The sequence below is a fragment of the Garra rufa genome, chromosome 23, assembly GCF_049309525.1.
Source record: "Garra rufa chromosome 23, GarRuf1.0, whole genome shotgun sequence".
Classification (NCBI taxonomy): Eukaryota; Metazoa; Chordata; class Actinopteri; order Cypriniformes; family Cyprinidae; genus Garra; species Garra rufa.
The window spans coordinates 9,673,026-9,699,306 of record NC_133383.1 but is presented as its reverse complement, the minus strand read 5'-3'; the positions used below and the strand labels follow the sequence as shown (position 1 = coordinate 9,699,306).

Genomic DNA, 26,281 nt, shown 5'->3' with positions numbered 1-26,281 from the left:
TGTCCAAATTAAGTTCTTAACAATGCATATTACTAATCAAAAATTACATTTTGATAGGTTTACAGTAGGAATTTTACAAAAAATCTTCATGGAACATGATCTTTACTTAATTTCCTAATGATTTTTGGCATAAAAGAAAAATCGATAATTTTGACCCATACAATGTATTTTTGGCTGTTGCTACAAATATACCCCAGCGACTTAAGACTGGTTTTGTGGTCCAGGGTCACATATATATATATATATATATATATATATATACAGTGCACAGCATAAATGAGTACACCCCCTCTCAATATATATATAAATATATAATAAATATATAAAAGATGTATTTTCTTAATGATCACTAATATAATTCATGGAAAGATGGCAATATATAAATGTATTAAACATATACTTGATAAAAACAACAAAATATATGCCAATATTTCCTGTAATATAAGTAAATTAGCCAATTTTGTTTAAATAATGGATTACAGAAATGAGTACACCCTATATGTAATTCAGCAAATGTATAATATTCTAGTACTTAATATGTCCTCCAGAACATTAAGTATACTGCTCTGACCCTTCTTGGCACTGAGTGTACAAGTTCATGGCAAATTTTCACATCTGTCCTGTTTAACTCCTTGAGGACGACCTCCTTAAATGCCCTGGTCTTTGATGGGGAGTTTGGCTTAGCTTGTCTCTACATAATCCTCCACAGCTGCTCAAGAGTACTGAGTGAAATACATGTCCACTGAAGGATTTTCACCTTGGGAGAATAGATATCCTCATTGTCATGCTGAAAAAATGCCCAATAATGCAGGGAATGAGGGGAGGGTAGCATCTGCAGTTTCAGTTTTTTGTATTACATCACACAGTAGTGTGAGAATTCATGACAGCACTGATAAAGCACAGCTCCCTCACACCTTCAGCACTCATACATCCCTGTAGAAGAGCTTTACTACCACTGAACGTCACTGTAGGTACCAGGCACTTCTCGCTGTACTCCTCATGTAGCAACACCAGAACATTTTGGATGCTTTTGGATCCGAAATGATTGACTTGGTCCCTTGACACCAGAGTATGGATTCCCAGAAGTCTATATTTTGTAAATATGGGCCTTGGAAGAGGTTAAATGAGTTTACTGTGCTTTGGCCTACAGTAGATAATTCTAGTGGTGACAATAACCATGCATGTCACTTCTGCAGGCTGCTTCGTACTCTGTGAGATAAAATGTCACTCTTTTCATAGCTTTTGCCGGCTCTGATACTCTTACATGGTATTTCTCCGCCTCATTTTGTAGCAAAAATTCACTCATCATTAAATGAAAACTTAAAGTGAAGACCTGGTTATTTCAGGAGCCTTGTCACAAGTCCATTGTTTTTGAATGTCAGTGCTACCTCTGCTGTATTTTCACACTTAAAACAATAATTTGGTATTCCTCTTGTACCACTGTCCTCTTTTCTGCTAAGAAATAAGTCACCTGGCAGTTCTCTCCCAAGTGGTTTCATTGTTGACAGCATTACGTCTGTGTATGATTCAGTAGGCTATAAAACACCTTTAACTGTCAGCAAATTACTTGTCTTGAAAAGTTTTGGTTCAGTATACTTACCGGTTGATCAAAAATAGCTTTAAACCCACACTTTTTTTTTTTTTTTTATTTAGTAACTTTCACGAGGGTGTACTCATTTTTGCAACACAACATTTTATCACTTTGACAGGAAAATCTTAATTTGCTAAATAATTTTGACATTCTTCTTTGGTAATTGATCAAGCAGGCCTGTTGGAACATTATATCTCCAAAGAATCCTAATATATCTTTCAAGTGAAGAGTAATTGCTCAATTTGTTAAGTTTTAGAGGGGGTGTACTCATTTATGCTGTGCACTGTATATATATATATATATATATATATATATATATAAGCTAATATGCGTAAACAGCAGAGGGCGACCAACGATTTTTTTAACCAATCATAAAAGCTGTCAGCATGTGAATAATATTGAGGTTCTGGATTTTAAGGTTTGATGAATACAATTTGTAAAATTACTAAATCCTCCTTATTTTTCTCATAAAAGCAGTCATTTGTAAATTTAATGGGTCTGGCTTCAGGTGTCATTCGCTTCCAGCTATTTTTAGCTGTACAAAACAGCTTGTTTGCTTCTTGATATTGTGAATTAGCTTGTCTTATCATATTACTTAAATGTATTATCTTAATTATGAACACACTGATGAACCGGAAGTCCTGCACATTCACAGAAAATGGCTTCCGCATTCAAAAATGTGACCCTGGACCACAAAACCAGCGCGGGGTATATTTGTAGCAATAGCCAAAAATACATTGTATGGGTGAAATTTAAATTAAACTTAAATTATGATTAGTAATATGCATTGCTAAGAACTTCATTTGGACAACTTTAAAGGCATTTTTCTCAATATTTTGATTTCTTTGCACCTATAGATTCCAGATTTTTAAAATTGCTGTATCTACATCAATGTTAAGTTTATTTGTTCAGCTTTCAGATATATAAGATTGACCCTTATGACTGGTTTTGTGGTCCTGGGTCACAAATAATGTGATTACAAAAATAGATTTGAATTTGCATATTCATATCTAAGATTATGCATTATTAATTGTATTATGAATATGTCTTATGAATTATTATATTTATATTATTATTAATCTTATTGAGAATATGTAATGCCCTAACAGTTTTACCCTGACTGACCTTTTGAGACATGAGACTGTATGCTGTTGCTATGTAATGTTATTTTCGTAAACTACATTTTATCATATCTATCATTAACTCCGACACAGACCCATGTTTTTAGAACAAGAAGTATTTCTTTGTAAATGTGGCAAGTTCTTTAGACGATTTAGACAAACCATCTTTTCAAGCCTAATTTCAAATCTTTACCCATTCATTTCCTGTGCAACTTTTAGAATGCAAACCAAAAAACATGCTTAAATGCTTTTTTCTTTCAGCAGCTTTATTGAAACAACAGCCCAAAAATGTACAGTATAACGTCAGCATTAACAAAAACAAAAATATATGTGTGTAAAATGTTTTTTAAAAGTTCAATTAGATATTTTTTTTGAAAACCTCACAGATCAAGGGTTTACAGCATGTTTGCAGGGCAGGCTGCCTGGTTTAAATTGCACACAAAAGCCACTTGGATGGTACCTATTTACAACATACTAATATGCATCTTTTAGGGGTGACAAAGATGTACATTTTAAAAGGGTACTGACCCAGTGACAGTTTTTGTGCCCTTTTTTCTGATTCTTACATAAAGATTCTTTGGACCTGTGTCTATCAATTCATTTTAATAGGCCCTGTGAAGAGGTTATTTTTGAGTGCTTCTGTTTGAAACAACCTTATGAGATGACATGATATGCTGTCTAAATGACATGCCCAAGAGAGAAAATGGTACAAAATTAACACACTATTACAATCAACAAAGCATGTGTGAATTTACTCAGAAACAGAAGCACAGGTGACAAATTTACAATAACAAAAGAAAAAAAAAAAAAAAAAAAATATATATATATATATATATATATATATATATATATATTTATAGATGATAAAACACCTGGGGTCATATTTCACACATTAAACTACTTTATTTTCCAGTCAGGTAACAATTTCTTCAGCTATGATTTGTATTTGGTGTGCATTATTCATGAAAATGTATCAGCAAAATAACACTTTCTGAATTGAATATTAACTAAACTGTTAAGAATACTGTTTATATAAGAACCACAACACACATAATATATGCAAACACATTCTTTTTCTGTGCATTTGCCTTCAACACATCACTTTAATTTAAAGTAATAGGTGCAATATACCTCCCACATATCCGCACACTAATCATGTACATAAACATTTCTATTGCCGTCTTTATACACTTTATACATTTACTAGCCAGAAAACACAGTTAACACGGCAAAATTTTTTCCATCCGTGTAGATTTTTACTGACAAAATAGAAATAAACATCAGTAAGTTTATCAGAAATTCTAATTGAGAATTAAAAGTGAATTATGTTTCACATACGTAAAATAAATAAATACATACAATAATAATAAATAAATACAAGATGAAATTTTTTTTAATTAAATATTTGCTACAAATATACACCCATGGCACCCATGGCCTGATGTTCCTCAAACCAAGTATTGTATTTGCAACATTCTTTTTAATAGGTCCAATTTAATGCATAAGCGCAGTTTTGATTGCTACATCCTGTTTTATTTCTGTCTCAGCTTTTTTTTTTTTTTTTGAGTGGCACTTCAGCATGAACCCTTCAAGCTAATTCTCAAAAGTCATGCTGCAAAACCAGATAGGGTTCGTTTGCATATAAAGTTTTAGGATTTTATTTAATACAGGATTTAAATAAGGAAAGTCAGTGTCTGGTGGTAAAATCTCAACTAAACCGCTAAATGAGAACATTATCTGAATTTGGTTGAAGGCCCTGAAATACCGTTGTGGAATGTTATCTTTCTCCTGGTATAAACACTCCTTGATAGCACCGTTCATTCCATCCAGGCTTCAAGAACTCTGTTGGAAGGTGCGATTCCATTCCTTTCCTCAAGGAGAATTCCCTGAAAACCATGACCTATCTCTTGAGGCTTTACAGTGAGGCAGCGTTCTTTCCTCCCGCTGGTCACATCATGGTTCCCGTTAGATACTCTGTTAGGAGGCAGGAGAGTGAAGTGTGTGTGATGCATTTCAGACACAAAAGATCTGCAGGAGATGCAGCCCACAGCGGCCTGGAAGCCTCTCCGAAAGTTCTCATTGAAGAAGCCATAGATGATCGGATTAACGCCACTGTTAAAGAACACCAGCCAATGAGCTACGGGAAAAATGTAGCTGCTCAAGAAGTCAATCTGTTGACGGTCTAGATCCTGATAGTCCGTGAGGAGCATCAAAGTCCAAAGCGGAAGCCAGGAGACCATGAAGAGAATGGCAACCATGATGAGCATCTTGATGACTTTCATTCTCCTCCTGGTTTGGACTCGATTCTCACGTAGTTTGCTGGTGAGTTTGGCAGCGATGCAGCTGTACATGATGCTTATGAGTCCGAGCGGGACCAGGTACACCTGGATGAAGATGATCAAGGTGTAGACACGCCGCATGTCTGCTCTGGCCCAGTCCTCGAAACACACGAGTAATGGATAGACCTGGTTGTCCTGGACCATGTACATGTCTTCCAGATGAATTACTGTCATGGTTGCAGCAGAAGGAATGATGATGGCAAAAGCAAGAAGCCAAATAAAGATGATGGCAATGAGCGCAGTCACAGGCCTCAGGCGGTGATGGAAAGGGTAAACAATCCCTATAAACCTGTCGAGAGACAAGCTTTATGCTTAAACACTCAATTCAAAACAGGGTAATTATTGTTAAAGGAGAAGTTCACTTTCAGAACAAAAATTTACAGATGATGTACTCACCTCCTTGACATCCAATATGTTCATATCTTTCTTTCTTCAGTCGTAAAGAAATTATGTTTTTGAGGAAAACATTTCAGGATTTTTCTCCATATAGTGGACTTCTATGGTGTCCTGAGTTTGAACTTCCAAAATGTAGTTTAAATGCGACTTCAAATGATCCCAAATGTGGTTGTACACAATCCCGCACAAGGAAGAAGGGTCTTATCCGATTTATATACTTTTTAACCTCAAACGCCTTGTCTAACTCTGCCTGAACTCTGTTTTTTCCAGTTCAAGACAGTTAGGGTATGTCGAAAAACTCCCATCTGTTTGATCTTTTTTGCATGTTCACTTTGCAAACACTGAATTATTTTCAATTGATTTTTGAAGTTATAAGATGGGAGTTTTTCAACATACTGTCGTGAACCTAAAGAACAGGGTTCAGGCAGAGCAAGACAAGATAAGCGTTTGAGGTTAAAAAGTATATAACTTGTAATAAAAAAAGGATTGTTTCACTAGATAAGACCCTTCTTCCTCATCTGGGATCGTGTACAACCGCATTTGGGATCATTTGAAGCTGCATTTAAACTACATTTTGGAAGTTCAAACTCGGGGCACCATAGAAGTCCATTATATGGAGAATATCCTGAAATGTTTTCCTCAAAAAACATCATTTCTTTATGACTGAAGAAAGAAAGACATGAACATCTTGGATGACAAGGGGGTGAATACATTATCTGTAATTTTTTGTTCTGGAAGTCAACTACTCCTTTAAATAAGAATAAAATGACTAAAAACATTTTGTTGATTTAAAAATAAGCTGAAATGAATATAAATATTAGATAAAAAAATAGTGAAGCACTAAAATTGCTGGAAATAAATAAATACAAACTGAACCAAAGCTGCCCTCATGACATGTCATAATTACCGTAATTCCGAGATGACAACAAGTGACATTCTACTTGGGAGCTGAATTATGTGTTTCTATGGCAACAGTATCAACGCCAAAGCCTTCACATGCTTCAGAACTCGTAATTACAACTTGTAAGCTCTGAATGTTTTGAGAGCTGTACCACCTGACCGCCGCCAAGTTCATTTAGGCGCTACTTATAGCTTTCCATGTCCTCGTACCTGGAGTTAGCATCTAAGTAAAATGGCACACGTTGTCATCTAGCAATTACGGTAATTACCACATGGTGTGAACAAAGCATATAACTTGTCACATGTCATCAATCACCACACTCATCTCCAGCACTATTTAAGTTTGCCCTTTTCACTCAGTTGTTGTCTGGTCTGCGACATAACTTTTACATTCGACTTACCTGGATACCTACCTTGTGTACTGTTCTCCTCATCTCAGAAGCTCCAGTATCTAGTCCCTATTATGTTCATTACCCACTTCATTTTACAGCATTTTTACACAAGTGCATAAAACTTTTAACAGTACTGTAGCTTTGCAGGTAGGTCTCTTGAAGCATCTTGGAGATATTTCCCACTGAAACTCTACAGCAAAAGATAGAAATAACTGACTTAAAACCATTTTTAGCTGGTGAAAATACTAGTGTTCTAATAAATTTGCCCACCACTGTAAGTGTATAAATAATACTAAAATAACACTGATGTAAAATGCTATTTAAATTTAATTTGATTAACAATTGTATTATTTGACTGAATAACCGATTTACATCAGATCTAAAATGTTATTTCTTACTTTATCCAATACCCTCAAGAACCTTTTCTCTTTCTTTGAAGAACCAGGGTTTTTACAGTCTTGGCTATTTTACCAAAATAAGAGGGATGATACAAAATGCATGTCATTTTTTATTTGGTACTGACCTGAATTAGATATTTTAGATACACTTACATATAGTCCACAAGAGAAATAATAGTTGAACTTATAAAAATGACCCCGTTCAAAAGTTTTGTTTAGTGATAGTTGTTCATAACTCCCTTGTTTGTCCTGAAAAGGTTAGACTGCCTGTTCTTTAGAAAAATCCATCAGGTCCATCAGAGTCTTCGAACCTGTGTGTATGCCTACTGTGAAATTACCACATCAAACGAGATGTAACATGGATGCAGCTATGAAGCCGCCAGGTTTGCTTCAGGGCAGGGGCGTTGCTAGACCCTTTTTAGTTTAATGGAAGACTATGCACGCAGAAATCCATGCCCGGATTGATTGTATTTAACGGCAACGCGCACGTCGTGCAGCCTTTTGCGCAGAAGTACTTGGTTACACAAATTTGTATAGGTAATTATGTTGTAAATGCAATTGTCAAGCAGTTTGTGATGCATTTTGGAAACAGGAGATGAGCGCCTGATCTAATGCGCCACCTGGCCCGTTCTCGAAGACTTACTTTTAGTCATTATTTGGGTAGCACACATATTCTGAATGCCTTCAGCAGAATTCAAATTAGCCATTTTAATCTAGAAAAAAATTAATCTATGCCCACCCCTAATATATATATATATATATATATATATATATATATATATATATAAATGGAAATATTAAATTATTTGAATAACCGATCATTACCTGTCCACTGCTATGGCAACCAGGGTGAAAACAGAAGCAGACACTGACATGCCCTGGATCAGGTTGCTCATAGTGCAGGTGATCTGATTAAAAGGCCAACCTGTGGAGAAATCAAGAAAAAGAAATCTGATGAAGCTGTTTTTTCCCCCTTTTTTATAACTCATTGAAAGAGTAAAGTGGATTTTATCTTATGTGATTGAATCAAATGGAAATAAAAAAAAAATATGTAGAAGTTTACCCAACTATGATGATTTTTGCTTCTGAGAACCATGGGAATGTGGATCCATGAAGATGATATTGATATTTATGGTAATGATGATGAAGGTGATGGCCCACTGACCTGAGATAAGGCTGTCAATCAGTGTAGTGGGCACACAGAAGACACCCACCAGCAGATCGCTAATGGCCAGGTTCAGGATGAAGAGATTAGTGACCGAACGCATGTTGCGGTTCCTGATGACCACCAGGCAGATGAGTCCGTTCCCCACCACACAAAGCAGCAACACCAGCAGGTAGGAGAGGATGTAGCTGACCGTCATCCCTGCTGAGTGGATGTAATACGGGAAGATTGTGCGGTTGTCCAAAGTGAGGTTGGCAGCAAAGTGGCTCAGAGTCATTTTGTTCATTTCGGATCTTGAAAAGAGAATTGACAATCCATTCTGGTAAAATATTCGCATTGGTTTAATCAGCTTGAAACAGAAGCAGCACAGAAATATTAAAAAGAAAGCCAACGATTTATTCATAAGATATCTGATTGCTGAACAGGACTTAAAAATAAGCTTGTTGTACTCAGTTATTCATTAATTAAGTAGCGAATTCTAAAAGGAATAATACTTTGATTTATTTATGAGCTTGTGCTATAAACCTATGGAGTTGTACAATAATGAAAACTAGATCTATATTATTTAATATTGAAATAATGCAATGCTTTTCGGATCATTAAACTAATTTTGGTCATACTGAGAATCATTCAAAGTACACTTAATCAGCTCGTCAGAATGAGCCATTTCGATTAAAGTTTTCATAAGAATACAATACATATAAACAGCATTAGAAGAGTCTTATGACATGTCTACAACATTACATCAGTCAAAAAGAGAATAGACTCGCTCACCTGTTGCTTCTGCCACGCGAAATACGCGTCTGTATAAATCCACTAGTCTGACAAGCAGATTGTTGCTCTGTGCTCCAGCTGCAATGCGCAACTGCCACTTTGGATTGCCTTTTTGCGTTCTTTTTTTTTTTTTTTTTGCACCTCCCCAGGCGCAAGCTGAGTAAAGAATCGTTTGTAGCGCGCAGCTGAACCGCAGCTTGTGTACTGCAAATACAGACAGTATCGTTCGTTTTGTCCATTTAGTCACGTTTTGTTCAGGTGCTCTCCTCCGGTGCTCTTGATTTATGATGGGCAACTCTGCTGTGATGCTACTGCGTTCCACTTCTACTGTCCCACACACCTATGCATATAACATGCAGTATATATGTGGATGACATGATAAAAGTAATCTTAAAGTTAAGATATACCGCTAGTTTGAATAATTTAAACAGGCTTTTGTGTTTTCGTGTATTTTATTCTTTTTCCCAGCGCCTAACGTTATATGGTAGTTGTGAAAGAGAACACACTTATTTCATAGTATGGTATGATTTGTTGTTTTTGTGTTAACTGAGCGCCGAAACGATCTTTCTCCGCTCCTCCAAAGCGCATGGTCGCTGAAAAATCCGCTGCTTCGGTGAAACAGTCGCTGTTGTACTGTTTTTGAAACGACAGAGGGCGACTGGGAGTCAGGAAGCGACTGCGAGTAGCTGGAAGATTGCTGGTACAACCCTCAAAAGTTGGCGTCTAGAGTTGCTGAGTGAATGAATTTGTATTACATATAGCTTAAACTGGGTTAGTTTTTAAAGTTTTTAGTAGGCTACACTTCACAATTCCACACCATAAACGCATCAAATAATCGCGCAAACCCATAGTAAATTGTGAGATTGTTGTTTGTGACATTATGAAAAAGGTTATTTCTGTTACTGTATGCGCATTTTGTAAACAAGCTATTCATTTACATTTTAGACAAAGGTAAACTTGGGTGCTTAAATGCAAGTCACATTTCAGACATTCAGGCTGAATTCACATCTTTTTGCATGAAATAAATTCGCAATTATGGCTTTTTTCCTCTTAATTGCGAGATATAAACTCGCAATGGCTAGTTATAAAAGTCAGATCTGTGGTATAAAGTCGCAGTTCTGAGAAGAAAAAAAATCAGTGCTTTTTCCTCAGAATTTGACTAAAACTGGCAGAGTCAGAATTGCGAGTTTATATCTGTGTCGAGGCCTTTTGATTTTTTGCTGTTAAGAAGATTACTGTAAACAGATGATTTGAGAAATCGAGGAAAGGAATCTCTGCGCATGAGGTTGTAGATCTGAAGCTGGGCCTCGTTATACATCATACTGCTGGGATTTTTCAAGCTTCGGGTGATGTCTTCCCTCGCCAGTGAATCCAAGCTAACCTCTTTTATCGAAGAAATGGAAACGTACTTTTGATAAATGATCCTGGATTTTGCAGCAATAGTTGATGGGTTGGTTTCTTTCTTCAGCTCCTCACAGGCGATCCAGAACATGAGGTTTTCTTCGCTGAACTCAGACCGCAAGAACTCCCGAAAAACATCCCTCCCCACTGGAGAGCGCAACATCACGTCAAAGCTCTGTGACCAGGCAATCACCTCATCCATTGTAGCATGCTGTTTCTTTGATTGTATGCTTTCCATCCTCTCTGAACGTTCTGTTCTGTCTTCCTCCCAGAGGCATTTGAGGCATCCACAGCACAGAAAGCAAGTGTTGGGCCTCGGGTGACCAGGCGCCTGTGGGGGTTTTTCAGTGCGTCCCTGCTGCCTTTTCCACATTACAACACCACTCACACTCTGAGTAATGCAAAGCGATGTGAGAATGTAGCGATCACTGATCTATCAGTGGTAGCGATCCATTTTAAGACCAGGTACCACAGCTGATAAAAATACGTCGCTGTTACGTATCTGCTACGTATGTACGAATTTCCTGGAAATTCCTGGATTCATCACAAATGTGTAGATTTGTAACGTTGTCACTGTGTAGTGTATCAGCAGTTGTGTGTTGGTAATTATTTGGTATTTTTATTTATTTATTCATTTTTATATGTGCGGACATAATTTATAAGTAGCTTAAATGAGGCAAGCAGACTTAAAATAAATTCAGTTCATATATTTAGAAAAGCAACAGAAGGAACCAAAAAAGTAACTCAAAGCATTCGTGAAAATATTAAACAAATTGTTATATTAAAACACAATATCTATTTTGACAACCTGTATATTCGTTTTAACTTTGTGACCATGCCAGTAATTTTGACACGGCAAATGCTATCAAAGGGAAGGTTTACAATATTAACAAATAGGCTAATATTAAACATATTTACATAAACGGATTCAAGACGTTCGATGCTGAGCATTAGATATGCTATGTTAAGGTGGTCTACTTGCGGACCTTTGCGATATTAAAGGACATATTTCAAATAATCACAGAGGCATACATATCAACAAAAGTACTTCAAATAGACTATGGGTCATGTTACTTAACCAATCTGGTGCAGTTGTTTAACTTTTCTGATGCATCTTACGAGAAACATAGATATTAGACGCTGTCTTCTCCAGACTCCAGCAGCCTGAATCCCGGTGCTCACCAGTAGGCTACTATAAAAAAAAATACGCTTTAGTTAATTTCCGTATATCAAGTAACATTTACGGATACTTTATTTGATATTTTACTTCTCACCTCAGAAAAACGCAGTCTGTCAAACGCAGTTTCAGTAAAAAGTGTATGAGAAAAACGCAGCCTGTTGTTAGATAAGATGTTGTCCGTTGGCTTGATGATAGATCATACTCGGTATAGTATACACTGTGTGCATAATTATTAGGCACGTTGATATTGTGGTCATATTTTTTCCCCAAGCACATTTGACCAATTCCAAACCACGCCAATCTTAATAACTACTATTCATTTTGTATTTAATTATTTATAAGTGATATATAATTGTCCATGAAGGCTGGGAAGTGATAAACTCATATCACTTATAAGCAAAGTCTCTGAGAACCTGACACATTGCACTTCTGGAGACTCAAGGTAGGTTGCAGTTCTGGAAAACGGTGGCGCTGGATACTAAATGGTTCCTGATGGTTTCATATCTAATTCTTAACATTAATTCTTACTTTTTTTTGCAATTAACATGCATCTTTTCTCCTCCACCTGTTTTTTCTGACAATGCAGACGCAACAAGCATTTTTCTGTCCAGTGATCATGCCTTAACTTTGCAAATTCCAGTATTGCATTAGTATTGCATCCTTCTCATGGGCATTTAATAGTTTTTGACTTTTCAGTCTGAGGTAAATCTCTTTTTTGGCTCATTGTGCCTAATAATTCTGCACACCTGAGTTTTTCACTCACTTATAAATAATTGAATACAAAATGAATAGTAGTTATTAAGATTGATGTGGTTTGGAATTGGTCAAATGTGCTTGGGAAAAAAATATGACCACAATATCAACGTGCCTAATAATTATGCACACAGTGTATACTATACCGAGTATGATCTTTCATATGCAGGTAAATTTAACAATATGCAAGCACTGTAAAAAAGTTTTTTGCCACAAACCCAACTGGCTGGCTTGTCTCTAGTATGTCTCCTGAAGTTTTAGAACAGCTTCTGACTTGCTCTGATTTAGGATGGGTAGGAAACTCTGCTGTGATGTGTTAGATCGATTCCCCACGTCAAGACAAATAAGATCCAGCCCCGGACACCAGATCTTGTCAGGAAATATCAGTTTTTCTGGTAACAGAACAACTAGTCGCAGAGCTGTCGATAACTAAAACCTGTTAACAGCAAGTCTTGTCTGGTATCCAAAATACCTAAAACGAGTGTTAAAACAGTTCTCTGTCAGTCAAGAAGTTGACTGATGAAGGCCAGAAAAGAGCATAAGCAGGAGACGAAGTGATGATGGTAAAAAGGTATAACAGAGTTTATTGAACAATCTTAGTTGCGTATGTCTCAATGTTCAGACTTCGTCTGAGGAACACAACTCAGCAAACAATGATATATCAAACTGACTGATTCATGACAACATCCCATTAAACCTTCTCCTCTTATCTATTTCTCATTCATGCAGAGCAAACAACTCATGAAACCCCACAATCATAAAACTGAACAATAATGAAAATGCATATGCAAAGAAAAATTATAAGAAATAGAAATACAATACATTGATAAATGATTAAAAATATAATGATAAATGATAATCAAATGATAAATGATAAAAATAATCAAATAATAAACAATCAAATAAAACATTATGTGAATGACTAATGATTATAAAATGATTATAAATAATATTGTAAATTAATGATTATAAATGAATTAAAACATACAAATCAAAACACAACACAAACAATTTGCATGTGAGGATCGAAGGATCCTTCAGATGCGACAATGTTCCCTTCCTACTAGTACTGTACCACACATATGCATATAACATGCTGGATATATGAAGTTAAATGATAAAAGTAATCTTAAAGTTAAGATATAGGCTTACTCCTAGTTTTAATCATTTAAACAGGCCCTTTAAGTTTGGGTAAATACTCCTGTCAATGATGTGTTTTCGTGCAATTTATATATTTATTTACTTATTGATTGATTTTTCCACAGCATGTAAAACATGGAACACATAACCTGATTTTATGGTGAAATTTGTTACTTTTTATGTTAACTCAGGTCTGTTTTGAACAAGAACAATGCATTGTGTCTTTAATTTGCACCGAAAAAACAAGCTGCTCAAGCTCTCCTTACGCAGATGGTTTAAAAATTGGTCTGTTTGGCATCAGGTGCTTTGAACCTCGCAGCGGACTTCCTTGTGAGACAGCAACTCAACTCAAGGGGACTGGATACTGAATTGCCAAATGGTGGCTCAGATTTGGAGTCTTTTCGACGAGGCAGAGATGGCCTCAACTCAAAGCCTCCCTTTGGCTCTCCCCTTCTCATCTGGCGCCTCTGGGGATAGCCGCCTTCACTCACCCTTGGCCAGATCTGAGACCGTATGCATTTCCTCCAGTAAAATTGATCTCTGCCATTCTTTGCAGAGTGAGGGAGTGTGGGATCAGACTCCTGTTGGCAGCCCCATGCTAGACATCCTAGGCATGGTTTTTAGAGTTGATTTCCTTTGTGTAGCAAACCTCATGGGAGATTTTAATCAGGAAAGACCTGCTGTCTTGGAGGCTGTGGGTGTGGCCAATCAGTGGTAACCATTAATGGCTTCTGGTTTTCCTGCTGATCTTCAGGAACTCCTTAATAATGATCAGGCTACTTCTCAGATCTTTATTATAAGTGGAAGGTCTTCGAGTCATGGTGTACGGCTCATGCTGTGGATCCAGTCAGCTGCCCATTAGAATTTCTACAAGAAATTTTTGCTATTGGAGCAGCCACGGCTACTTTGAAGGTTTATGTTCCAGCCATTGCTGCCCGTCAGGAGTTGGACAAAATCCCCTTAGGTATCCTATTAATGTTCTATTCTGGGACTTGTCAATCATCCTGGAGAGATTATCGGAGCTGACTTTTGAACCTTTAGAGTCAGCTCCTGACCAGATTCTGAAACTTAAAGTGAAGTTTTTTGTTAGGATTGGCCTCTCTAAAGCGTGGAAGGGATCTGCAGGCTCTCTCTGTGCATGGAGATTGCCCCGGGTCTAGTAAAGGTGTTTCTGTGACCCAAGTCTGGTCATGTCAACACAGTCATTCAGTTCCCAAATGGTCATGCTTTATACTTTCTGTCCTTTTCACTTTGCTTCCTCGGAGAAGAAGCTTCATTGACTTTGCCCTGTTCAGGCCTTGAAGGTTTATATGGACCATTCCGGCCACTGCCGCAAGTCGTCCCAGTTGTTAGTGTGTTTTGGTGCCTGCTGTCTCGAAGCACAGGATTTATCATTGGGTGAGAGATGCCACCTCACTAGTTTACAGTAAGGGAAAAAGTTAGTGAGAGTGCTCCTAATCTCAGCTCGTTACCTGTATAAAAGCCAGAAATGGGAGCCAGAAATCTTGCTGATAGGGGACTTCACTCATTAAAATGCAAATCAATTTACTTGTTTGAAACACTTTTTCTGGATTCTGTCTCCCACTGTTCAAATAAACCTTTCATTAAAATTATAGACTGATAATTTCTTTGTCAATGGGCAAATGTGCAAAATCAGCAGGGGATCAAATAATTTGTCCCTTACTGTGTTATGTGCAGGGCATCGTTTCACCTCTAGGCCTTACAGCTCACTCTTCTAGGAGTGTTGCATCCTCCCAGAGGCTTTTTAGAGGGATCTTATTAGAAGATATGCGTTGAGGCAGAGTGGTCCTCCCCGCACACTATTATAAGTTTTTACAACCTGGATTTGGATGCGGATCCTGATTTCCAGGTCTTTTCCACATGAACCAGTCATCCGAGTTTAGTCTGGTTCACACTCTTTAGGCTAGAAGCAGCAGTGCTTAGTTTGGCGTGTGGTATATCATTCTCATTGCATCATTTCTATTCAGTGTTAAGTGAATCTATCAAAGGCTATGTCTTGAGTTATTTGCGTAACCCATGTTCCCTGAATAGGGCACGAGACGCTGCATTCGCTGCCAGGCTTCTCGCACTGTTGAAGAGGCTTCTTCGGTAGAAAATCTAAAGAGTTGATGGCACGCTCGCTATTATTGGATGAGTGACGTAGCACTTGAGGAGGCAGCCAGTAGTTCATACAGGTTTTAGATAATTGGCATTGTGCTGACGCCTCCTCAAGTGCTACAGAGCATCTCATTCCCTATTCATGGAACATGGTTTACACAAGTAACCTGAGAGGTTTTTGGTTGATTGAAAAAAAATACAGGTTCATAAGAATCAATTGTTCAGGATTCTTTTTTTTTTTTCTTGTGAGGAAAAAAAATACAGTAATGTTTATTTCATTTGTTTGTGTATTTTTAATAAACAATTATTAAATTAATTTGTATAATTGTCTTCTTGCAAGAAAACAAAACGATTACAGGAATAAACAATGCTTTGCCACCAATGGATTTATAAAAGTCACCACACTGTGGCAGTAGAGTAGAAAAATACCCTCAACAAAAAGCCCATTTGGGAAAAGAGGAGAGACCAACAAAGAGACAGAAGAGAGACAGGAAAGAGAGAGAGAGTCAGTGTAAAACTGTTTTAAACGTTTTCCCAAAAAGTATCCATGTCACTCCCCCTTCCTATTCAAGATAAACCCCCATTTTCACAGAGATGCAGACATAGCCAGACAAAATAAAATCATTTTATGAAGTTTTCAAACAAACCCAAAGCACGTTTAACATATGCCTCAAGGGCATGCTAAGGGCCAGCATTTCTAGAAGCCTGAAACACATCTGTGGCAACAGCACAGCTGTATTAGAGCTATTTGAGTGTATGTGAGGGAGTGATTCAGGCCAGTCTGACTGAAGCTCTGGGACTCTGCCACAGACATGCACTGAGACCAGACCTGCTCCAACCTGGATGGATCAGAGACTACACAGGCTACAGAGGAAATCATCTCCACCAAAGTTGGATGTTTTGCTTTGAGGCATTGTTGGGAATTGCCATTGACTTTTGGAAGGTTGCAATTACCAGACTGGAATAATGTCCATGGACTGGCGTGGAGGTGAAAGGCTGCTTATAGGCTTGTTTGTGATATTTATCCTGAGGCTCAGCCGCTGTGCTGGACAGAGCTATGAACGCTGGGAGGCTGGGTCCTCATGCTATGGAGGGTTTGACCTTTACTTTGTGCTGGACAAGTGAGTTTTTTTCCATTACCATAAGCTTTAAAAGTGTCTTGTGAAATGACAACTGAGAATCTGTTGCTGGTTAGATAACCAAAAGTCAAGTGGGCAATCATAGCTATTAGGTCTCCAAAGAGACACATCAGTCAGCGGTTCAGGGCTGCATGGAGCATCATTACAGTCTCTCATGTGCTTACTGGTGCAAATCATGTGTGAAACATGAGGTTTAAGTGTGCACTTATATCTGGCGTAATCCATCAGCAATCTGAAGGTCTTTGAAATGTATAATTTACCTGACATTTCTGTCCTCTGCAGCATATCGTAGGTGTGTCAGAGGGTCAGCTCCTGCATGACCTAGGCACTTCTCTGAGAAAACATATACACATGGTTAGCTTATCTCTTACACTTAAACAAGTAAATTATACAAGCTCCACACAGAAATGTGCTTCTGCAGTACTAGCTCTTCTATTACATTTTTTTAATAGCTATGCAGATGCATATGGAACTATTTACCATAAAAAAAATAGTAACTATGAGGATAACAACCCACCTCCAGAAAACAGAAAGAGCTTGGCAAAGACAAAAAGAAAAGAAAAAAACAACAACCCACAAACCTGCACTCTAAAGCCATCAAGGGTGTTGAAAAACACACTGTGAGCTCTTTGAAATTATATGATGGTTATGGGATATTTTGGGTTTAAAGGATTATTTTCCTTTGTGTAGCTCTACTTATGATGGGTTGCCCTGGGTTTGCTTGCTTATTATATTTCATATATTCAGCTCAGTTCTAGAACAAATACAACTGAAGTCATTTCAGGATCTTTATTCAATCCAAAGCCTAGAATTTTAATGCCGGTGTCATGAGGTGAAGCTGAGGGTGTCTGAGTGTAGTGTTCAGGGGTGTTTGGGTTCCTCATGTGCTGAACCTTTTCACCAGCAGGGCCAGATGTTCCAAAGCCTCAGAGCTGTTTTGAAGCAGAGTTCGTATCGGAGCACAAATGATATTGGAATGAGAAAGAGACCGGGGGGAGGGAAAGAGAGAGATGGAGAATGTATGCCATTGTTTAGTCATGCCAGTAACATTCTTCATTGAAAAACAAAGACAAACCCTGTGATGAATTTAGAGTACATTATTCATATTTAATATCCATGCAAGTATTTGGATTTGTCTTTGGCTGAAGATTAAAACAATGCGTTTGCTGTGCAGGACAACAGCCCTGATTATGAAAAAGCATTTTCAGTGATGATTGTAGGTTCTTATCTCATGAGGTCAAAGCGAAGAATTGGCAGACTATGCGAGTTTCATTTTCCTGTTGGAACAGTGCAGGCAGAATGTTGATATGCTGCAAGGTCAATGGGATTAATATCTGCCATTCTAATAATAATTTAATGTCTGAATAATCTGAGAAAATACCAGTATCACTCTCTCCAGGTTACAGTTTGAATATTTCGGCAAATGTAAGTACAGAAATAGTATGAAAAGTGTGTGTTTCTGTCTCACCTATTTTACAGTTTTTAGTGAGTTTCAGATTTTGAGTTCCGCATTTTCAAAACATGAAAATCAACATGTCCGCTAGTTAATTTTCTTAAAAAAAAAAAAGAGCTTTGTCTCAAGACTTTAGTCCGAGGGTCATTTCTCAGTGTCTTAGCCTCGGTTTTGGTCTCAAGTCTTGGTCTGGGTCTCGGCTTATGGTCTCAGACAAGACCACAGTCAATTTCCAGTGTAATACATGTGATAATTACCTCAACCACAGAGCGGCAAGTGGTTAACATTTGAAAAAATTTGGTTTTTCATCTTAATAAATTGGACAGCCAGATTTTGGACTAACAGAAAAAGCCAAGGATCTTCCCTCATGTCAAAATGTTTCACTAAATTAATTTCAAATTGAACGACTTATACATCTATAGTCTTTTATTTACAGTAACAGAATGTGGTCTGAATCTCAGACGTAAAGTCTTGGCCTGGATCTGCGTCTTGGCTTATGGTTCCAGACAAATCCTCAGCCTATTTCAAAAGCATTAAAGGTGATAATGACCTCGACTGCAGGTTGGAATTCGTAAGAAAAACCATAGTTCCACTGTACTAAAATGACCCAGTGTTTCAAATGAATGCTGCTTTTTTCCACTTCATTGAAATGCATGGCCTTGAATGGTTCTTGAACGATATCTTTGTCTGATTTTAAGCATTGAGAGGTTTAGTCTTGGTCTGGATCTTGAATAGTCTGCTCTTGGCTTCATATCCCCCCACCCCCCCAAAAACAAACAAAAAAAAAATAGAACAAAATAATAGAATTAATACACGTTCCACATTCTAAAAATGGTGCATCACCATCTGTTGAATCGATCAAGACTGAATTAGCAGCACTGGTTTGTTTGTGGGGGTGGATATGCGTGGAGAAAAGCTTATACTGACTTTGGATGGCTTCGATGTCGCTTACGTAAGTTTAACATTCTTTTTTGATTTGTCTCCACCGCAATTGCCCAGCCAGATGAGCTATTACACAAGCTGAGCCTTTAAAAGAAGCCCACTTAACAAAGACTTAGCGACTAGCTGCTGAGATATCATTCTCTCTGTCAGAAGTAACTTTTTAAAACTGTGCCATGTAAAACATACTGCCATTTAAATCTGTAATTAATCTTGAGATAATCATTAAATGGGATGTAATTTTAGTGAAAAATCATCACCACAACATATGAGCAGCCTAATCCCTATATGGACTTAAACCATCATGAACTTCTCAGTGTTTTTAGAAGAGTTGTTAGGTTGGTAGGCAGACTGCTGTAAATGTCACACCTTTTTCTGTCAAACAATTGATTCAGACCTTATTTCCTCTGAGATGTCACATATACCTGTGATGTCTTGTGATGCTCTTTCCCAATGTGTCAATGTGGCACAAGGTGTTTTTAACAAGATGCAATCCAAGATGATTGCATTTGTCGGCATGACCTCTTGCACTGAAAAATGGTGCAAAATTGATCCTGTGTGTTAATTCCTTTATTTTCAATGCTTCCCAGTTGTTGCTTTTCTTTTACAGTGGCCTAAAAAGTATTTGGACTCTTATAGTGTTTGGAGGCTTCTGAGAAACACACATTAAATAATAAAAAATACTAAAAAGAGATATAATAACTTCATGCCATGTCGAATAAAATCATCAAACACTCACCAAGCAAGAAAAGTTTGTTATGACAAAAGCTCCTGCAATATATATTTTTTATTCATTTTTTTATATAGATGCCACTTTTATAAATACAAAAAATACGTTTTTTAATGTTTTTTAAAGAAGTCTCTTCTGCCCACCAAGCCTGCATTTATTTGATCCAAAGTACAGCAAAAACAATACAATTTTATTTATTTAAAATACATGTTTTCTATTTGAATATATTTTAAAATGTAATTTATTCCTGTGATTTCAAAGTTGAATGTTTCAAAGCATCATTACTCCAGTCACATGATCCTTCAGAAATCATTCTAATATTCTGATTTGCTTCTCAAAAAAACATTTATTATTGGATTTTTTTTTAGGTTTCTTTGATTAATAGAAAGTTCAGAAAAACAGCATTTATCTGAAAAGGAAATAATTCATTACATTAAAAATGTCTTTATCATCACTTTTGATCAATTTTAAGCATTCTTGCTAAATAAAAGTATTAATTTCATCATTTCCCCCCCCAAATAAATAAATGAATAAAAAAATTATACTGACTCCAAGCTTTTAAATGGTATAGTGTATAATGTTACAAAAGCTTTTTATTTCAGATAAATGCTGATCTTTGGATCTTTCTATTCATCAAAAAATCCAGAAAAAATGTACTCAACCATTTAAAATTAAAAAAATAAATTACATTTTAAAACATATTCAAATCGAAAACAGTTATTTTAAATATTAAAAAATTTCACAATATTGCTGCTTTTGCTGTACTTTGGATTAAATAAACGCAGGCTTGGTGAGCAGAAGATACTTCAAGAAAACAATAAAAATCTTACTGTTCCAAAACCTTTGACTGGTAGTGCACATTTCTTGTGTTTTTCTTTTTCTTTCTTCTCTTTTTTTTTTAATGTATGACAATAATTTTAAATATAATCTAACTACTGTCTTTAACCTTTTTTCATTCTTAGGTCTGGAAGTGTGCAGCACCACTGGAATGAGATCTACTACTTTGTTGATCACCTTGCACACAAGTTTATTAGGTGATTCTGAAAGAAACTCATGTTGTAAAGTTTTTATTTTCTTGTGATCAAGTGTTGGGCAAAGTTACTTTTAAAAGAGATGCATTAAATTACTTTTGCATTACTTTTTGATAAAGTTATATATTTGTCTACCTGTACTGCATCATCCCCCAACACTGCACTTAAAGTTTACCTAAAGTTTTAGGAAGTTGTTTTGTTGTGGTTAAAATTAAATTGTCAAAGGACTGTACACTTTACTGCCGTAAGCAATTTTGAGTTGCCAGCCACTGTCCAAAAAATACCATACCATATAATTGAAAGTCTGCAAAGCCAATTTAAGTGACATGACAGTTTGTATAGCAGAAATAACTATAATGGAAATCCTATTAGGCCCCATTAAATGTCAGCTTGGGGGCAACTGCAGGATGAATAGCATGAATGGTATAAGACTAAAAAAAAGAAAATCTTACCGATTATGCTCTGTCTTCAGCCCCCAGCTCCGCATGTCCTTCATAGTCTTTTCAACGGAGGGAAGGATCCTGATGAAACTGACAGAAGACAGGCAAGAGTTCAGAACACATGCTGTGATTTCATACTGCCAACAACTTTAACTGACAATCATTTGATTACTTTGATTTCTTTGTACCTGCTGTGAATCTGTCAGATTTATTTGTATCTCGTGTTTATCAAGAGGAGCAGGAAGCATGCATTTCCATGCTGGTCCAAGCTTTATGCCGGTGACCGCCAGTTTGGTTCTGGCTTAGCTGGTCCAAATAATAAAAAAAGTTAATTCTGTTAATGTCTCTCTTCTTAACCATTTTTGTTGTTTATTTAAACAAAAAGCAGTACAAAATGTCAAAAGGCAAACATTTTATGTTCAGGGATAAGATTCGAGCTGGGCTGGAGGAACTTCAGCTAGTCTTACCAGGTGGAGATACCTTCATGCACAAAGGTTTTCAAAGGGTAAGAGGTTATTGTCACCACTGCTTCCAATCAAGTACATAAAAACAAAAGCACTGTTCACTAAAACAAATATTTATATTTATAGGCAAGCGAGCAGATATACTATGGAACAGGTGACGGTACGTTATCAAATTTAGATGGCCTCTGAGGTGACTGAAATGATATTGACATTTAAAAAGACTGATGAAGAATGGTTTTACTGGTTATAATGGAAACTGTAATGGTGCCTGTTGGTCTCTGTTGGTAATTGGTCGTCTTCTATTGGTGGCTTGGTAAAACCACTAATTCCTAAAGGAATATGTCCCAAAACACACTACAGGAAACATTTTTAATGGTTTTAATGGGTTAAAAGTTGATGGTTTCTAATCTGTTGTAATGGTATTTGTAGTAGAAACCACTAGAATTTAGAGTAAATACTATATACAGTTGAAGTCAAAAGTTAAATATACCTTGCAGAATCGTTACTTATTTTAGCAAAATAAGAGGGATCATACAAAATGCATATTATTTTTTATTTAGTACTGACCTGAATAAAATATTTCGCATAATAGACGTTTAGTCTGCAAGAGAAAATAAGTTAAATTTGTAAAAATTACCCCATTCAAAAGTTTACATACACTTCTTAATACTGTGTTGTTACCTGAATGATACACAGCTGTTTTTTTTGGTTTTGTTTTGTTTACTGACTGATGCTTCAGAAGGAAACACGATGCATTAAGAGCCGAATGAAGATGTGTACATTTTTCTTATTTTGCATAAATATTTTTTTTAATTAGTACTACCCTTAAGAAGCTACAAAAGATACTTGTTTCCCAGAGGACAAAATACGTTAGATTTACCCTGATCGTCAAATTAAAAAAAAGTTTTCACCTCTTTTTTTTTACCCTTCTTAATGCCTTGTTTTTCCTTCTGAAGCATCAGTGAGCATTTGAACCTTCTGTAATAGTTGCATTCGAGTCCCTTAGTTGTCCTCAGTGTCAAAAGATGGATCTCAAAATCATACAGTCATTGTTGGAAAGGGTTCAAATACACAAAATTGCTGAAAAACCAAAGAATTTGTGGGATCTAAGGGATTTTTCTGAAGAACAGCAGGCAGTTTAACTGTTCAAACAAGGGACTCATCAACTATCACTAAAAAAAACAGGAAAAAAAAAACAGCTGTGGATCATTCAGGTAAAAAGAATCAATTGTATGTAAACTTTTAAACTAGGTCATTTTTATAAATTCTATTATTTTCTCTGATGGACTATACTGTATGCAAACGTCTTTTATATGAAATATTTTAATCAGGTCAGTACTAAATAAAAAATAACATGCATTTGTCCTCTTATTTTGATAAAATAATTAACATTCAGCAGATTCTGCAAGGCGTATGTAAACTTTTGAAACCTTGAAAGATAAATTAAGATGTGGTCACATTTGCGAATTATACAGCAATTTTATAAAACTCGGCACGAGAGGGAACTTCGCTTGAAGGCGAAAGATTTCCATCCACAAATTTCAGGTTCAATAACATGAATAGCTTATTGTGGCATGGTTTGCTAATACTCAGTGGATTTTTTTTTTGTGGTCTTCGACGCATTTTGTCATAGTATGCTAAAATGTTGAAATTGTTCGCCTCAGAAGTAAACCATATAACAGCTGCTCACTCGCTGTCTGTATAATCAAAACATACGTTGGCTACTGCCTTTATACATCACTTTACTATATGCTTACATATCATAAAGAAAGTTTAAAATGACGGTTAGCTAATGTGAGACTATCGCGAAACATACCTCACAGAACCATTACTCCCAGAAATTACTGACGCTAAATTGCTATTGTGTACAGTTTTCAGAGGTTGTGTGGCTAGTAGTTTCTCTCTTTTTGCTTTGTTAGGATACCGCACGGCAAGTGTCATCATTGCTCTGACAGATGGAGAATTGCGCGAGAATGAATTTGACATGGCAGCCAGAGAGGTGAGACCTTAGACCGTGGATCTTTTCACAGAACTGACATATTTTCCTATTCTTTCTCCCCTGAGCATGAGAAAATGTACTTAGCACCAACAGTCTTCAGCTCTGACTTTACCCGCAGCTATTTATAAAATAAACTAAAGTGAACCTTGGACCTTCTTTCTCTCTGACTGTGTCTCTTTTATTATCTAGATCATATTTGCATAGTCTGATATTTCACATGACTCTAATGACCAAATATATGCACCCCAACACATTGTTCTGATCCCATTCTTTAATGTGTTCAAATGGCAGGCTGATCGCTCACGTCAGCTGGGGGCTTCTGTGTACTGTGTTGGAGTGAAAGATTTTAATGAAACCCAGGTGAGGTGACATCTGAACATGGTCCGAATGATTTGGCCCTTCATTGTGAGCAGGTCACCACAATCTTGATCTTTCAGTAATTGAAATACAAAGTAAGAACGATAGAATACGGAAGCCTTTTCTTCATGATTTCTCATTTGGTCACAGCTGGCAACTATAGCTGACAGCAAAGATCACGTCTTTCCTGTTAATGATGGCTTTGAAGCCCTGCAAGGGGTCATTGATTCGGTGAGTGGATGGAATAAAATTAAACTAACTTACAGCTACTCTCCTTTTTTTATGGATGATTTTATTGATGTATGAAATGCATAATGACAATTCTAAGACAGCACTTCATGTATAGTTATTTAAAATCAGATAATGCATTGCAACAAAGTCTTTGGTTCACTGGAGAGAAAAAAAATCTATCCAAGATGGCTGGTCAAGTGAGAAAAATGTTGCAAATGTGAGTTATTTATGAGATTGCGTGACAATTAGGATGCTGCTACACATTACCCCAATAAAATAACATCTATGTCATGCTTATTCATCTTTTCTCACCTCAGATCTTGAAGAGATCCTGTATAGAAATCCTTGCTGTGGAGCCCTCAAGTATTTGCGCAGGAGGTAAAAAGACGTCAGGCCTGAAGCAAAGACCTAGTTCAGACAGGCAACAAAAACAATTTTCCATATACAGTGGTGTGAAAAAGTGTTGGCCCCCTTCCTGATTTTTTTTTTTTTTGCATGTTTGTCACACTTTAATGTTTCAGATCATCAAACAAATTTAAATATTAATCAAAGATAACACAAGTAAACACAACATGCAGTTTTTGAATGAAGGGAAAACAAAATCCAAACCCACATGGCCCTGTGTGAAAAAGTGTTTGCCCCCTAAACTTAATAACTAGTTGGGCCACCCTTAGCAGCAACAACTGCAATCAAGCGAGTCTGTTACAGCGCTGTGCAGGAATTTTGGCCCACTCATCTTGGCAGAATTGTTGTAATTCAGCCACATTGGAGGGTTTTCGAGCATGAACCACTTTTTTTAAGGTCATGTCACAGCATCTCAATAGGATTCAGGTCAGGACTTTGACTAGGCCACTCCAAAGTCTTCATTTAGTTTTTCAGAGGTGGATTTGCTGGTGTGTTTTGGATCATTGTCCTGCTGCAGAACCCAAGTTCGCTTCAGCTTGAGGTCATGAACAGATGGCCGGACATCGTCCTTCAGGATTTTTTGGTAGACAGCAGAATTCATGGTTCCATTTATCACAGCAAGTCTTCCAGGTCCAGAAGCAGCAAAACAGCCCCAGACCATCACACTACCGCCACCATATTTTACTGTTGGTATGATGTTCTTTTTCTGAAATGGTGTGTTACTTTTACGCCAGATGTAAAGGGACACACACCTTCCAAAAAGTTCAACTTTTGTCTCGTCAGTCCACAGAGTATTTTCCAAAAAGTCTTGGGGATCATCAAGATGTTTTCTGGCAAAACTGAGATGAGCCTTTATGTTCTTTTTGCTCAGCAGTGGTTTTCGTCTTGGAACTCTGCCATGCAGGCCATTAGATGTTGTTGTGGGGTCTTTTGTGACCTCTTGGATGAGTCGTCGTTGCGCTCTTGGGGTAATTTTGGTCAGCCGGCCACTCCTGGGAAGGTTTACCACTGTTCCATGTTTTCGCCATTTGTGGATAATGGCTCTCACTGTGGTTCACTGGAGTCCCAAAGCTTTAGAAATGGCTTTATAACCTTTTCCAGACTGATAGATCTCAATTGCTTTCTTGCTCATATGTTCCTGAATTTTTTTGGATCTCAACATGATGTGTAGCTTTTGAGGATCTTTTGGTCTAGCTCACTTTGTCAGGCAGGTCCTATTTAAGTGATTTCTTGATTGCGAACAGGTGTGGCAGTAATCAGGCCTGGGTGTGGCTAGAGAAACTGAACTCAGGTGTGATAAACCACAGTTTTGTTTTAAAGGGGGGAGGGGGGGGGCACTTTTTCACACAGGACCATGTGGGTTTGGATTTTTTTTTCCTTTATAAAAAACCCTTCATTTAAAACCTGCATGTTGTGTTTACTTGT

General features: G+C 37.0%; 2 protein-coding genes and 1 pseudogene across 2 annotated transcripts in view; 1 reads left to right on the top strand and 2 right to left on the bottom strand.

Annotated features, from left to right (window-relative positions):
* Window positions 1-4,347: 4,347 nt before the first annotated feature.
* Window positions 4,348-8,588, bottom strand: npffr1l1 (neuropeptide FF receptor 1 like 1). Its single transcript, XM_073829939.1, has 3 exons — window positions 8,303-8,588; window positions 7,963-8,062; window positions 4,348-5,340 (listed from the first exon to the last, which is right to left on the bottom strand). The coding sequence occupies exons 1-3, from the start codon at window positions 8,586-8,588 to the stop codon at window positions 4,530-4,532; spliced, it is 1,197 nt and encodes a 398-aa protein (XP_073686040.1). The 3' UTR covers window positions 4,348-4,529.
* A 1,662-nt stretch (window positions 8,589-10,250) lies between these two features.
* Window positions 10,251-10,850, bottom strand: LOC141298881 (regulator of G-protein signaling 17 pseudogene; annotated as a pseudogene).
* A 5,442-nt stretch (window positions 10,851-16,292) lies between these two features.
* Window positions 16,293-26,281, top strand: part of antxr1b (ANTXR cell adhesion molecule 1b) — a 34,918-nt gene continuing 24,929 nt past the window's right edge. Inside the window, exons 1-9 of the mRNA XM_073829960.1 lie at window positions 16,293-16,789; window positions 20,892-20,963; window positions 21,433-21,504; window positions 21,824-21,905; window positions 21,991-22,024; window positions 23,784-23,863; window positions 24,155-24,223; window positions 24,371-24,451; window positions 24,769-24,829. Of these exons, the coding sequence (XP_073686061.1) occupies window positions 16,635-16,789; window positions 20,892-20,963; window positions 21,433-21,504; window positions 21,824-21,905; window positions 21,991-22,024; window positions 23,784-23,863; window positions 24,155-24,223; window positions 24,371-24,451; window positions 24,769-24,829 (706 nt within the window). The 5' untranslated portion in view covers window positions 16,293-16,634. The remainder of the gene's footprint in view (window positions 16,790-20,891; window positions 20,964-21,432; window positions 21,505-21,823; window positions 21,906-21,990; window positions 22,025-23,783; window positions 23,864-24,154; window positions 24,224-24,370; window positions 24,452-24,768; window positions 24,830-26,281) is intronic.

What these genes read in the sequence shown, in the direction of transcription:
- npffr1l1 (XM_073829939.1), bottom strand. Translation starts at nt 8,588, where the DNA reads ATGAACAAAATGACTCTGAGCCACTTTGCTGCCAACCTCACTTTGGAC. An exon ending in GATTGACAGCCTTATCTCAG is followed by an intron (nt 8,063 to 8,302) that starts GTCAGTGGGCCA and finishes ATTTCTCCACAG; the next exon opens with GTTGGCCTTTTAATCAGATC. An exon ending in GTTGCCATAGCAGTGGACAG is followed by an intron (nt 5,341 to 7,962) that starts GTAATGATCGGT and finishes GTCTCTCGACAG; the next exon opens with GTTTATAGGGATTGTTTACC.